The 12058-nt window shown below is 38.3% G+C and overlaps 1 protein-coding gene across 1 annotated transcript; it reads right to left on the reverse strand.

The window, feature by feature from the left end:
• Positions 1-5512: 5512 nt before the first annotated feature.
• On the reverse strand, positions 5513-11762 carry LOC119744779 (Golgi phosphoprotein 3-like). Its single transcript, XM_038220910.1, has 4 exons — positions 11571-11762; positions 9837-10083; positions 8346-8659; positions 5513-6203 (listed from the first exon to the last, which is right to left on the reverse strand). Exons 1-4 carry the CDS (start codon positions 11760-11762, stop codon positions 6093-6095), a joined length of 864 nt encoding a protein of 287 aa, XP_038076838.1. The 3' UTR covers positions 5513-6092.
• Between the last annotated feature and the right edge of the window lie 296 nt (positions 11763-12058).

Genomic DNA, 12058 nt, shown 5'->3' on the forward strand with positions numbered 1-12058 from the left:
AGGACTTGGTTCAATGGATAACAGGTAATACTCAGACTACCCCCCCCCCCAATTTTTTTTTTTTTGAGAGTCTGGCGCCGCCACTGGCCCCTTTCAAATGTAAAGCTTACACATTTAAGTGATGATATCTTACCAGACCAAATGATGCTGACTATTTCTGATCGCAATCCGGCCAATTACGTACTAGTCTTATACCAGCCGCGCCAAAGGAGTTCAGCTGAAGTTCACAGACAAAATACGACCAACGACTGGTCATCAAGTCTAGGGGGGGGGTCTCTTTGGCAAATAACCTTTTACTAATTTCTAGAACTTATTAAACCAAGCCCTACATGTACCCCAGACTATATCTAGGCCAGTGGTATTCCTTTTCGAGTTTTGTTTAAAAGACTGAATTTTTTTTAAAATAAACAACGCATTGAAATGAATTCCACCACAACACTCGTTCTTTCTTAGCTTAAATCTTTATTTCTGTCATTATGGTATTAGATTTACAAAGGGTTTCGTACTCAGTATACACAAGGAAGAAAAAAAGAAAATGAAAAATGAAGAACAACTTAAATCCAATACATACTTGAGAAATATATACATAGTGGAGTAATTGGGGTTTGAAAACCTGACCATGTGTTTGAATATCTCAATTTGGTTACATGTACATTTGTTCTAAGCTGGTACTAATGAACAAAATTTCAAATTTATAGTTTTCTGTCAATACATGTCAGGATACATTTCTTTTGAATGTGAATCAAATAGCTACATTATAAATGTATGTGTATTATGTATATGTGTCTCACAGGCACATTTTGAGGTCATCGCACTTGACGTACAAAAAGTAAACATGTATTTACATGAAACAACTGAAAATAAGGGTCGGGCTGTGACCCAAGTAAAAGATGACACACGCATTCAGATGTAACATTTAAGGTTCTTATGAACAGGGCCCAATTTCATGGCACTGCGTAACAGTTAGCGGAAAAGTTTGGCCAGTCACAAGTAATATACATTGCATGACATTTTGGCTGGTAACCTGTTTTTTTGCTAAGCAAATGTTTCCATGCTTAGCAGCTTTGTGAAATCGGCACCCACAGAATCTCCTTTCGAGAAAGCCACTGAGTACTACACAGTTTTATGTACGCATGACATATTTAGTATCTTACAATGAGAATACGTCTAAATCTTGTTTCATCTCAACACATGAAAAATTTTGAAATATGTGTCTTGAAAAAAAAAAATTCACAAAGACATTGCCTGTTTAAGCACATTGTTAAATTTTGTGTAGACTTAATTAGCATCCTTAGTAAAACAAAATTAGCAGTGGAGAACACTAAATGTGCACTTGTTTGACCAGTTTTCGTTATTGAACTTTTAATACACGTTGGATAGTTATCACTCTTGATTTTGAATCTATCTCCCAGAATTACCACCTCCTACAAAACCACTTCAAAAATCTGCGTTCTAACTTTTAACTTGCATCAATATAGCAAATCACCAAAATGGCTTATTACTTTACTGGAAAAAAAAAGAATATAGATACAGTAAGACCAAATTTGTGTACATTACATAGATTTACATTCTAATAATAATAATAATAATAGTGTATTTATAAAGTGCACACATCTACCATGTGCTTGATCATACCCCTGTTCGTCAAGCCCACAAAGCAGTGTGGGTGGTTTATCAATGTTAACTGAAGTTTATACGGCGACTCCGAAAAAGTAATGTTGGTTTGGTAAGACAAAAACAGATTTTTTAACATGGAAAACCCTACAGTTCATTACAAACATGATCGATAGACTTCATTTTCTAGCAAAATTGGGAAAAAAAATCCCCCAAACATTACGCAAATCACACCAACTGCCCTCAGTCAAGAATCTTTTTTTTTTCCATTAATTTCAAAAATATCACTACTTCAAAATACGTGACACAAAAACAACTCAAAACTCTTGTATCGTGCCAGTGTTTTCTGCTTATTCTTAAAACACTTGAACCTCCAATAATTTTAAAAGCAAACAATATACAGAAGCCACAAGAAGAAGTTAGGAAAAAATTAAAATCAGCTCGTGTCCCTTCTACACATACTTTGGGTTTTTGTTTTTATTTCACCAACTTGAACAAAGCTGTGAGACCCAAATTTAAAATTATTAAATTTATAATACAGTCAGGAATTACAAATCAAAAATAAATGTATGGAAACCTACTTTTTCTTTGACACTACACTTTATAGTTTCTTTTTAACATGCAACGCAAGTATATACAACCAAATATAGGGGAGATGGATTTTTCCACAGAACTACCGGTAGATGTAAAAAAAAAAGACCAGCGCATCAGTGTGTGTGCAGACCTACGGAAACATCAAATTTTTTCAAGAGCATCCAATTTGCTTGACGCAAACGATGCATGAGAATGCTTTTTTTCATTGTTTTTTATGAGAACGCATCCTGAATGAATGTAGTATTAAGAAAGAATAACGCGATATCAAGCTGCACTTGACACAAACCTTCACATTTTTACAACGCCTTAAATACATACAGGATTTTTTACATGTTATACCGAGTGTCCCATGCTCTGCATCTGTTGAATACTGTGTAAACTCCTTCATAGGACATCCCGCACAGGGGGATACAATGTACATGTATACGTACTCGGCAATTTAAATGCCAGATACTGGGGTGCGCTCCAATTACGCGACTAGTACCAACGTTTGCCAACAATTGTGCAAGTGGGACTCACTATTTGTCACCAACGTTGGTGAACGTTAGCGACAAAGGCTAATGGCCTCCCAAGTTGTATGCTATGTTTCCCAAAATGGCCGACGCACACAATGAATGTAATGATTTTGTTGAGGGCTGAAGTTAGTTCATACATCAATGACAAGAGTTGACGTCTAGTCACACTTGCAGGATTGGCATACAGGGCACCGCCATTTGACAACAGCCTTTTGACAACATTACCGCTGCATATAAGGCTGACTCATTCACAGAGCCTAACAAATGTACACATGTCCAAGTAGTTTACTGTGACTGTGTTAATGTAGTGCACTTTCCTCAGTGTGCGACAAGTCTTCTAGACTACATATAACCTGTGATTACAGTACATGCAGGTGCATGTATAAAAAAATAGTGCTGTCAACTCTCACAGAGTCAGGTTGGCGCAGTGGTTACTTTCCTCGCATTCCACTGCTGCGACCCGGGATCGATTCCTGCCTGGGCCAACATGTGGATTGGGTTTTCAGTCCATGCCTGATTCTGTGGGTTTTCCCCAGAATATTCTTCTGGGGTTTTCCTCCCGCCTCTAAAACTGTAATTTCTTCTCATTGTCTTCTTTCTACAGGTTTCCTCAGGCTTTCGAGCTCAGTGCATAGGGCACTTTTGCGGAATCCTTGGTATTATAATTAGCAGAAAGATTTGTTTTAAATGATAATGGAAGGGCCTGGAACAAGCCCTCATAAATTGGTGAACGACACACTATTGAAACTCAAGAGCCCTTCACTAGCACTTGTTGGGCTACCGAACACCTTCTTCAGTTCATACATAGTACTCATGTGCTTGAACAACACGCAGTAAACATACATGTACAATGTACCCTGGAAAAAATATTCAAAGTGCATGCACCACTGAAGTACAAGAAAGTTCAACTATTGACAAATCCAAAACTAGCACTGAAACTGAGGCGCTCAGTGCTAAGCCATTGTACAATTTGAGGACCCGGTTTTTTTTTTTTAATCCTCTCAACAAAAGACAGCACTATTGAAATTCCTCTATTGCAAACTTGCTCAATGGTTGACCAAGCACGTGAAGATAAACGGACATGTACATTGTACATGTATACATGTACAAATTCAGTTAGGGTACATGTACATGAACTGCACAACAGAGGATGTGACTCAGCAACGAGTCTAAATGCACATGTACATGTACATGCATGCACAATTGTGTGGACCTTTCAGTTATATTTTGTGATTATTGTGAAACAACTTATGTGTTCAAACATGGAGGACGGAACACCAAGTATGTAAAATGAAAGTAGCGGAAGTATTCTCACCACAGAGTTTAATATTAACCAGTTACGTTCCTTTGTGGCAAACACAGTAAGCAATGTAAACAGTTTGGAGTCATTACCAATGTCCGTTTTTTTTACAGCCAATTTTCCCGTTCTTGAGTTTAACTTTACACAAGATTTTTTAAATTTTTTTATAAAACAGCTATCTTACAATGCACTGAATACTCCATCACTACAACTGACCAGGTTACCTCATTAGCCTTTACCTTTGTTTTATTTTTGGAAGCAAAAGAAAATTAAACAAATAAATAAATTTGAAAAAAAAAAAAAGATCTAGTAGTCAAATCCTTAAACCAATAACATCAACTAATTGTAAGGGGAGAATGCAAAACTGAACAGGTGATCACTTGAGGTTCACCTCAACTTTTTTAACAATTTTTTTTTCGGGGTTTATTGGGTACATCAAAGGAGTTTTGTTTACTCCAAACAATTCTGCACTGCAAAATTTTAAAAAATGTTCCAGTCTTTATCGATTCATGTTCCACCAGTTCACCACCGACAGTATACATTCGTTATTTATACATGTACATAAATAAACACACAGGGGCAACCATTTTTGAAAAAATTGAAAAATTTGAGCACCTTAAATTTCTTATTCCTAAATACCCTTTTTCCCAAGAAACTCATTCATACGTGTATCACATTTACCACATTATTGTAAATAATTATAGTAATAAAAATAATAGTTGAGCATGTGTGTGTGTGTGTTAAACACATGGGCAAAAAGAAAAGAAAAATCTTCTTTAGTATATAAACAGCTGACCCTATTTATGTACATTTTCCAATAGAGGTTTTAATTCAACTCTTTCAACTACACCTGGCGCAATGGGCGCTGAATAAACATAAGCGGACAAAACGACCAGATGTTCCTATTATTTTTATTAAATACATGCACATATATGTAGAGGTTAGTGGGTAGAGTTAGAAATTGGTTGTATTTTAGAGATAATGCATTTTTCTGTGCCAAGAGGAAAATGACTTTTACAATAAAATATTGAATAGTAATTACTGCATTTTCTGTAATTATGTTATCACACAATGAACTGGACGATCATCTGTGCAAAAGAATAGGTACTATTACTATACTGCAGATAAATTTGTAAGTCCAATGGCATATGCACAGCATAAATAATGCACATGTGTGCACATATTTACAATTATCTTTTGAAATTATCTTCAAGGTTGCTAGTTTTAGAGAAGGGAAACATTCACAAATGTATGTGGTTTATTTACAGAGAATTTTCTATAAAATAGGGAACTATTTCCGTTAAATTTGAAAATGTATGAAAAAAGGCATGCAACTGGGAATTTAGAAAAACAAAAATGTGTAAATTCCAGACCACACAAGACTTTGTACAGTGTTTTTCAATTTGTAATGGCATTCAGGAGAAGTTAAAAAAAAAGAAGAGGAAATCAACGGATTCGAGGAAAAGTTGCATGCCTGTTGTTTTTTTTAGCCAAGACCCATTTTGGTATCTGGTTGAATTTTAATAGTTGACTTTACACGGATTATGTTACCTGTTCCTGTTTATGAATGTAATTTTAATTTTTTACAAAAAGAAATAAAAGGCCCTCAGGTACATGTACTTAATAAGTAAAATAGAAACTCTGGATTAGAAGAATTCAAATCGGGAAATTTTGTCCATTGGTCCTTTTTCGGGGATAATATTTTGAGCTAAATTTACGAATCTTGGAAGTGTTGTCAACTGAATCACAAACTTTTTAGTTCAACTAAAAGGTTTTCAAAAAAAAAAATAATAATAATATTTCTATCATATCAAACAGCGATGCAACAACATTCATAGTTCCAGTAATATCTACCAAGGCATCTTGTGCATAAATGATCATTTTGCAACCAAAACCAAAAAACCCACAATCTTGTTGCATCATTTTCACTTCATCAACTTATTCGGTTCCCAACTTTTTTTTTTTAACAATAAACTATTCTATGCAGAGTTGAGAGAAGACAAGTTTTACTCCCACTTCATGAAAAAAAAAAAAAACTCTAAGTACAAGTAGGCTTACGTTAACGGAGATCATTTGATGAAAGCTGCAACAACGGCCCACATTACGTCGTTGACGCCCGGCTTGCCTATCTGGGCGTCGGGATCCAGGTCTAGGAGTTCACGCACTCGCTTCATCGCCAACTGAAACGCAAAGAACAACAGAAACTTGATCATTCGTTGCATGTATGCTACAGATTGAAGTGGACAAGAAATCTGATTTAAGGCCGGAAAATACTTAGTCTATGATATGACAGCAGATTTGCTGATTAATTAGGCAAGACCTCTAGATTTTGACCAATCAGTGAGCGATTTCTATATCGGGTCATTCACCCATTGCGCGTCATAGACAACTGAAACACAAAGAACAACAGAAACTTGATCATTCGTTGCATATATGCTACAGATTGAAGTGGACAAGAAATCTGATTTAAGGCCGGAAAATACTTAGTCTATGATATGACAGCAGATTTGCTGATTAATTAGGCAAGACCTCTAGATTTTGACCAATCAGTGAGCAATTTCTATATCGGGTCATTCACCCATTGCGCGTCATAGACAATGGATAAAAAAAAACTGTCATGCGCTCTGTATCATGTTACGGGATATCGCAGCCAGCTGTTGTATTACAAAACACTGCAATCGAATTGACCAATCGAACAATTTAGTCCTGATTTGGGAATGAAATGACGTCACAATTTAGTAAAGTTGACTCCGATTGGCTGGCGTGTGGCTTGCATATCTGCATGTCTAGACATATCAGACGTTATACAGGAGACTTGCTCCATGGATAACGAAAGACTCATAAATACTTGGTTTTTAAAGCACATATCAGAAATTTTTGACATTGCTCTAACTTACTCTATGCAACTTTCTTAAAGTGGAACACATTTCAACTCCAGCAAATTTTGCCGTGCATGTTCCATGACATCATCTTTGCTTTGCAAGTGCATTCGCATGAAGTACGAGCTGGCCTTTATGATATCAAACTGTACATCATAACCATGTACATGTAAATTATGTACATGTAAATTATGTACATGTAAATAGAAAGTTAGTGGTAGTGCTATGCATTTTTGAATAACTTAGTATCTGATTATTCCATCTTGGCATTGATCGCATATTCAAATCATATTCAATTTTGAAATGTACCGGGTGAAAAAAATTCATGCGCCAGCTTTAATCGGCTGCCAATTGGGATTTGCATGCACCTGCACTTGTCAAACATTCTGTTCGGATATATTGAGTTGATGGTCGAATATTCCAATGTTTCATATATTTGACACAGCCCTAGTTAATAAAAAGATACAGTGCAAACTATACTGTTGGCATTTAATGTTGGTAGTTTCAAATTGCAGACAGTCAGCCATGCTCATCTCTTCCAGAAATTGTTGGGAAATTGTACAATTGCAGTTGTCCCTTCACAAATTAGCACCAACATTTCACCCACAAGATTTTCTTTTCTTTTCATATGTTCACATCTGTGAATGTATTCAAATGTGTGGGACAAAGAAAAATAATAACATCTATAATAAGCTTGTTCTTCTTGGCATTAAGGCATTTGCACACGTAAACCAACCACTAATACGAAATAATCATTTCAAGCACTTGGTTAAAACTTGCTGGAATCTGGAGATACATGTATGTAAATGGTTCATTATTTTATGCATGCAGAGGACTTTAATAATCCCTTACCACTTTGATCCTGAATATCTTGAGCTTATCAATTTCAGTTTTGTCCTTGGGACAGCTGTATATGTCTTATAGGGCTATCCATATGCTACCATTTACATATTTTTGTTAGTGTGTTGATTTGGATGTTTTCATTCATGATATCTACATTGCACTTGCATCTAATTGTAAAACAAAACTAGTACGCAAAGGAAGTAGCATCAGGGGAAAGTTAGTGCATGGTGTGCATAGGTCTCTCTTAAATGATGTCATTTCCTAAAGACCAGAAGTGGGCATCGGCGTTTTTGAGCGTCAACTTGCATAACACGCATCAGCTGTGTCATATTTCGAACACATTTCGAGCAACAAGCGCGCGGGAGCATGTTTGGAACAGTTTCAACAGTGCGCAATGCGTGCTTGATGGCGTAAAATACGCAGTTGCAGTTCTCCTACAAACCTAGAATCTAGTCAAATCCGAATCTAGTTCTCCAGAGACCTAGAATCTAGTCAAATCCGAATCTAGTTCTCCAGAGACCTAGAATCTAGTCAAATCCGTATCCCTAGCCATTTCCATGATGTCGTGATATACGTTTTTCAATGACTCATAAATGTCACCTCGTAATCTTCATCGGAGAGTGGCGCAAACGCATTTTCCAGGACGTCGGACGAGTGGGCCAGATAGACGAGGGACAGCAGGCGCTTCTCGATGCGGTGGGGGTTGTTGGGCCAGCGGCTCAGCATGCCGTCCTGCACCCGTTTGATGAGTCGCTGCTTGGCCGTGGTGTCCGTCAGTGGGTGCGTCGTCATGTCAAACAGCAGGAAGTTCTGTTTCTCCGTGGTCAGGACCCCCTTCTCTACCAGGTTCTTGGCCAGGCGTTCCCGCACGTTGCGCAGCTGGAAGCGCAGCTTGGCAGGGTTCCAAGTTTCACCTACAACACAAAAAGATTGTATAACGTGACCAGATCCCACAAAATGAGTCCAAAGGAAAGTCAGTCACTGATTGGCGTTTCACCTGCAGTAGGAAGTGTATAATCTTCATTTTGACATAGCACTCAGTTTGTTTCATTCAATATGCAGATATTGAGTAGGTTGAAAGGTTGACTGTTTCCACCATGTAAGATTATGTTAACAGGCCAATTACTCAAAAGGAGCTCTGGCAGGGATGTAGTCGAGTCCATCACAAGTCCCTGCAAGTCCATCACAAGTCCTCCAGTCCCAATTCAACTCACAAGCTATTCAAATGAGCTTTGACAAAGTGATTCATTTGTTATTGTTCATCCACAGTTATTTGTGATTTACATGTACTTGTGACTGGACTTATGTACTTGTGATGAACTGGCCTACATTCCCGACTTCTGGCGAATTTTGGAACTTGACAAACTAGTTCCTTTGGCAAAATTGAGGGAACTATTTTGACAACTTTCGATACTGAGGGGAGCTAATATCGACTGCCCACCTGAAACAAACCATGTTTAAATATACCTCAAAAACCCAGTTGGCACTATTTTGTACTTTCAGGAGCCTGGGAAAAGAAAAGCCATTTTTCCCACCGTTAAGTGGAAGTGGGGCGTCCGTACCTGTCCCTACGTCTTGCAATCCACTGGCATCCCGTGATATAGTTCTATACTGATCAGTAAAGCACACGCATAGTAGACTATCGCACGAGTGTCCAACGTAATAGTCCACTTAATAGTGGATCTTTTAAGCGACGTCGTAAAAAAAGGCAGCCACCACGTACACCACCCACAAAACATATAAGCAATACATGTACATAGTGCCTCCACTGCTTTTCACATTAAATTAGGGGCGGAAACATTTTAGACCAACTTTTCCAGGAACAAAATTGTTTGTGCCCCCCCCCCCCCTCCAAAAAAAATTGCGTTCTGGATCCAGCCTCGAGTCTACTGTATCACATGTACATTCCCCACGCAAATCTTTTGTGTGCACTTTATATTTAAAAGACAAAAGGAATGACTGGCATGTGATTGCAAATAAGGTGTTTCACGGTAATATGCCCCATCTTGGGGCAAAAAGAACAACTACAATATGGCTCTCTCCGTCGTGATTATGTATGAGGTAAAAGTAATTTCCTTCTCAATAACCCACCGCTGAGTAGTTCGATCCAGCCTTGCGTCGTCTCCATGTTACTGGTGTCTTTGATGAGTTTCAAGGCCTCGTCTAGTAGCACGTCACCAGTGGGCGTGTCCGATTTGCACAGGACCTTGCGATTTAATAGACTTCTCCGCCTCATGCCTGTCTTTTCAAGTTCAATGCGACCTTTCAGGCCCAATTCTATTAGCATGCAGCCGCGCAGGCCGGATGATATACAATCGTTCCAGAATGATGTGTACCCCTGTGGACAGAATAAGACATACCTTTGTTAGTGTTGCATGTGATCATTGCATACAAATTGTTTATAATTTATTTAAATTTATTATTATTGTTTTTACTGCAGCACCCTAACTCTGGATGTAGCAAGTTTACCCATCTCACTGGTTTGTTGTTTAAGGCCCAAAGGTGGGCATCATAATTTCATTCAGTGTAAATAAAAATATTTCCCTATTTTTTTCCGGGTACCAGTTTCTTATTTAAATGTAAATGATGATGGGGGGGGGGGGGTGGCGATCATGTAGTTACAGGCACCTCTTTAGTTTCGATCAAATTAGAGTCAAGGGTGTTTTGTATCCTTCAAAAATGAAGGATTTTCAAACCTAATGTCGTCTTCTCTCAATTCTAATGACATTTTCCCCAAATTCACATCTATGATCTTTGAGGTTTGAAATCACATTTTTACCCGAGTGGGCCCAACACCGGTAGGTACTGGAAAAGTCAGCAAGTTGGTCATTTATACTGGAAATATGTGATGTATATTTTCCCATTTCAAGAGCAAGTTTTGAGACAAAAATTCTCAACATTTCGGTAAGGATGTAGGATCCAGACGCCACTTCTTTGGTTGTAAATAAAGTCTTTGGAGAGTTAAGTGCATTTTCAAAGTATTTTGTAACAAAATTGGAAATATTTCTCAGTCCCAGATTCACGTCTTTTAAATATTTGTTTCAATGTGTGACCTTCACTGATAATATGATGAAAAAAGTGGCGTCAGGATACAACATTCCTTCCCAAGTTTATTCAAAAATATTATGTGCAAATTAGACAAACAGCAAATAGCAATGGTGCCCAACCAAACCCATACCAACCCAGTTTCCCAACTCAATTTATAGGACTGGGCATTGGGGAAAAAGTAACGTAGGCCTAGGCAGTTTGTACACAAAACAGCGATCGTGTAGTGTAGGGCCCGGTTCCTATAACTAAGGGAACAAAATCCACTTTTTAAGTTATTTGACCAACCAAACTAGTTGGCGACATTTAGAACATGATAGGTATGTCATACTCATAGATAAAGGGCAGGGTTTTGAATTTTTGAAGGAAATTCGAGGGTAAAATGACGATGATGACAAAACGCAACACGAAAATAAAGATGGCGATCACTGCGCGTCGTACATTGAGCACGCAAGTCACGCTGCACGGCACCAACGGGCCGTAAACCGCGCTGGAAAATCGTAATTTCTACCCCAAGAAACTGTTCAAAAATTACCAAAAAGTGTCATTAGATTGAGAAAAGTCTGCTTTAGCATGTTTAGGTTGACAATGTCGAAACAAAACAGGGGCCCTACACGTAGGGCATGTAGGGGCCGTTGACTGTCAAACATCATCACATGCACCTCCGAGGCAAAGAATATGTTACATTCCCAATCAAACGATTTAATGTTGTGTGAGCTTTCCTCTTTAAAACCAAAACTTCTGAAGATGAATGACGCAATTCCAGCCGTCAATTCTGACCTCTTTATCTTTGAGTCCAAGCAACAACACTTCTTCCATGAGTGTCAATCTCTTCTCTTTCGACGAATCCTGGTCGAATTCCTCGTCCACTTCCTCGACGTCTGGTGAAAAGTTTTCCTCTTCATCGCCGCCATCTGCACCAGCCTTGTGTCTCTGGGTGAGATTCCCACCCCTTCGAGTCAGAGATGTCATGATTTTTGCGCCTTATTTCTGACGGAATGTGGGAGGAATTTCTAGCAAAACTTTCACTGCCGACTACGCACACACTTGCACGGCCGGAGGACAACAAATATGGCCGCTGTTCGTCTGTGACGAAAGCAGCTGCACATCCAAATATAGAGGGCGCTATCTTTAAAGTACGGTCCAAAAATATAGTCATGATCATACGACGGTCCAAAAATATAGTCACGATCATATGACAAACTCTCTGAGAAATTCGGCAAATTTGCCCCCCCACAAAAAAAAAACAATAAAGGAACACTAGTTAC

The sequence above is a fragment of the Patiria miniata genome, unplaced genomic scaffold, assembly GCF_015706575.1.
Source record: "Patiria miniata isolate m_02_andy unplaced genomic scaffold, ASM1570657v1 HiC_scaffold_7, whole genome shotgun sequence".
Lineage (NCBI taxonomy): Eukaryota > Metazoa > Echinodermata > Asteroidea > Valvatida > Asterinidae > Patiria > Patiria miniata.

Coding starts and splice junctions, on each gene's coding strand:
- LOC119744779 (XM_038220910.1), bottom strand. CDS start 11,762: ATGACATCTCTGACTCGAAGGGGTGGGAATCTCACCCAGAGACACAAG. Junction 10,084..11,570: donor TTGGACTCAAAGATAAAGAG/GTCAGAATTGAC, acceptor TTCTGTCCACAG/GGGTACACATCATTCTGGAA. Junction 6,204..8,345: donor TCTCCGATGAAGATTACGAG/GTGACATTTATG, acceptor TTTGCGTTTCAG/TTGGCGATGAAGCGAGTGCG.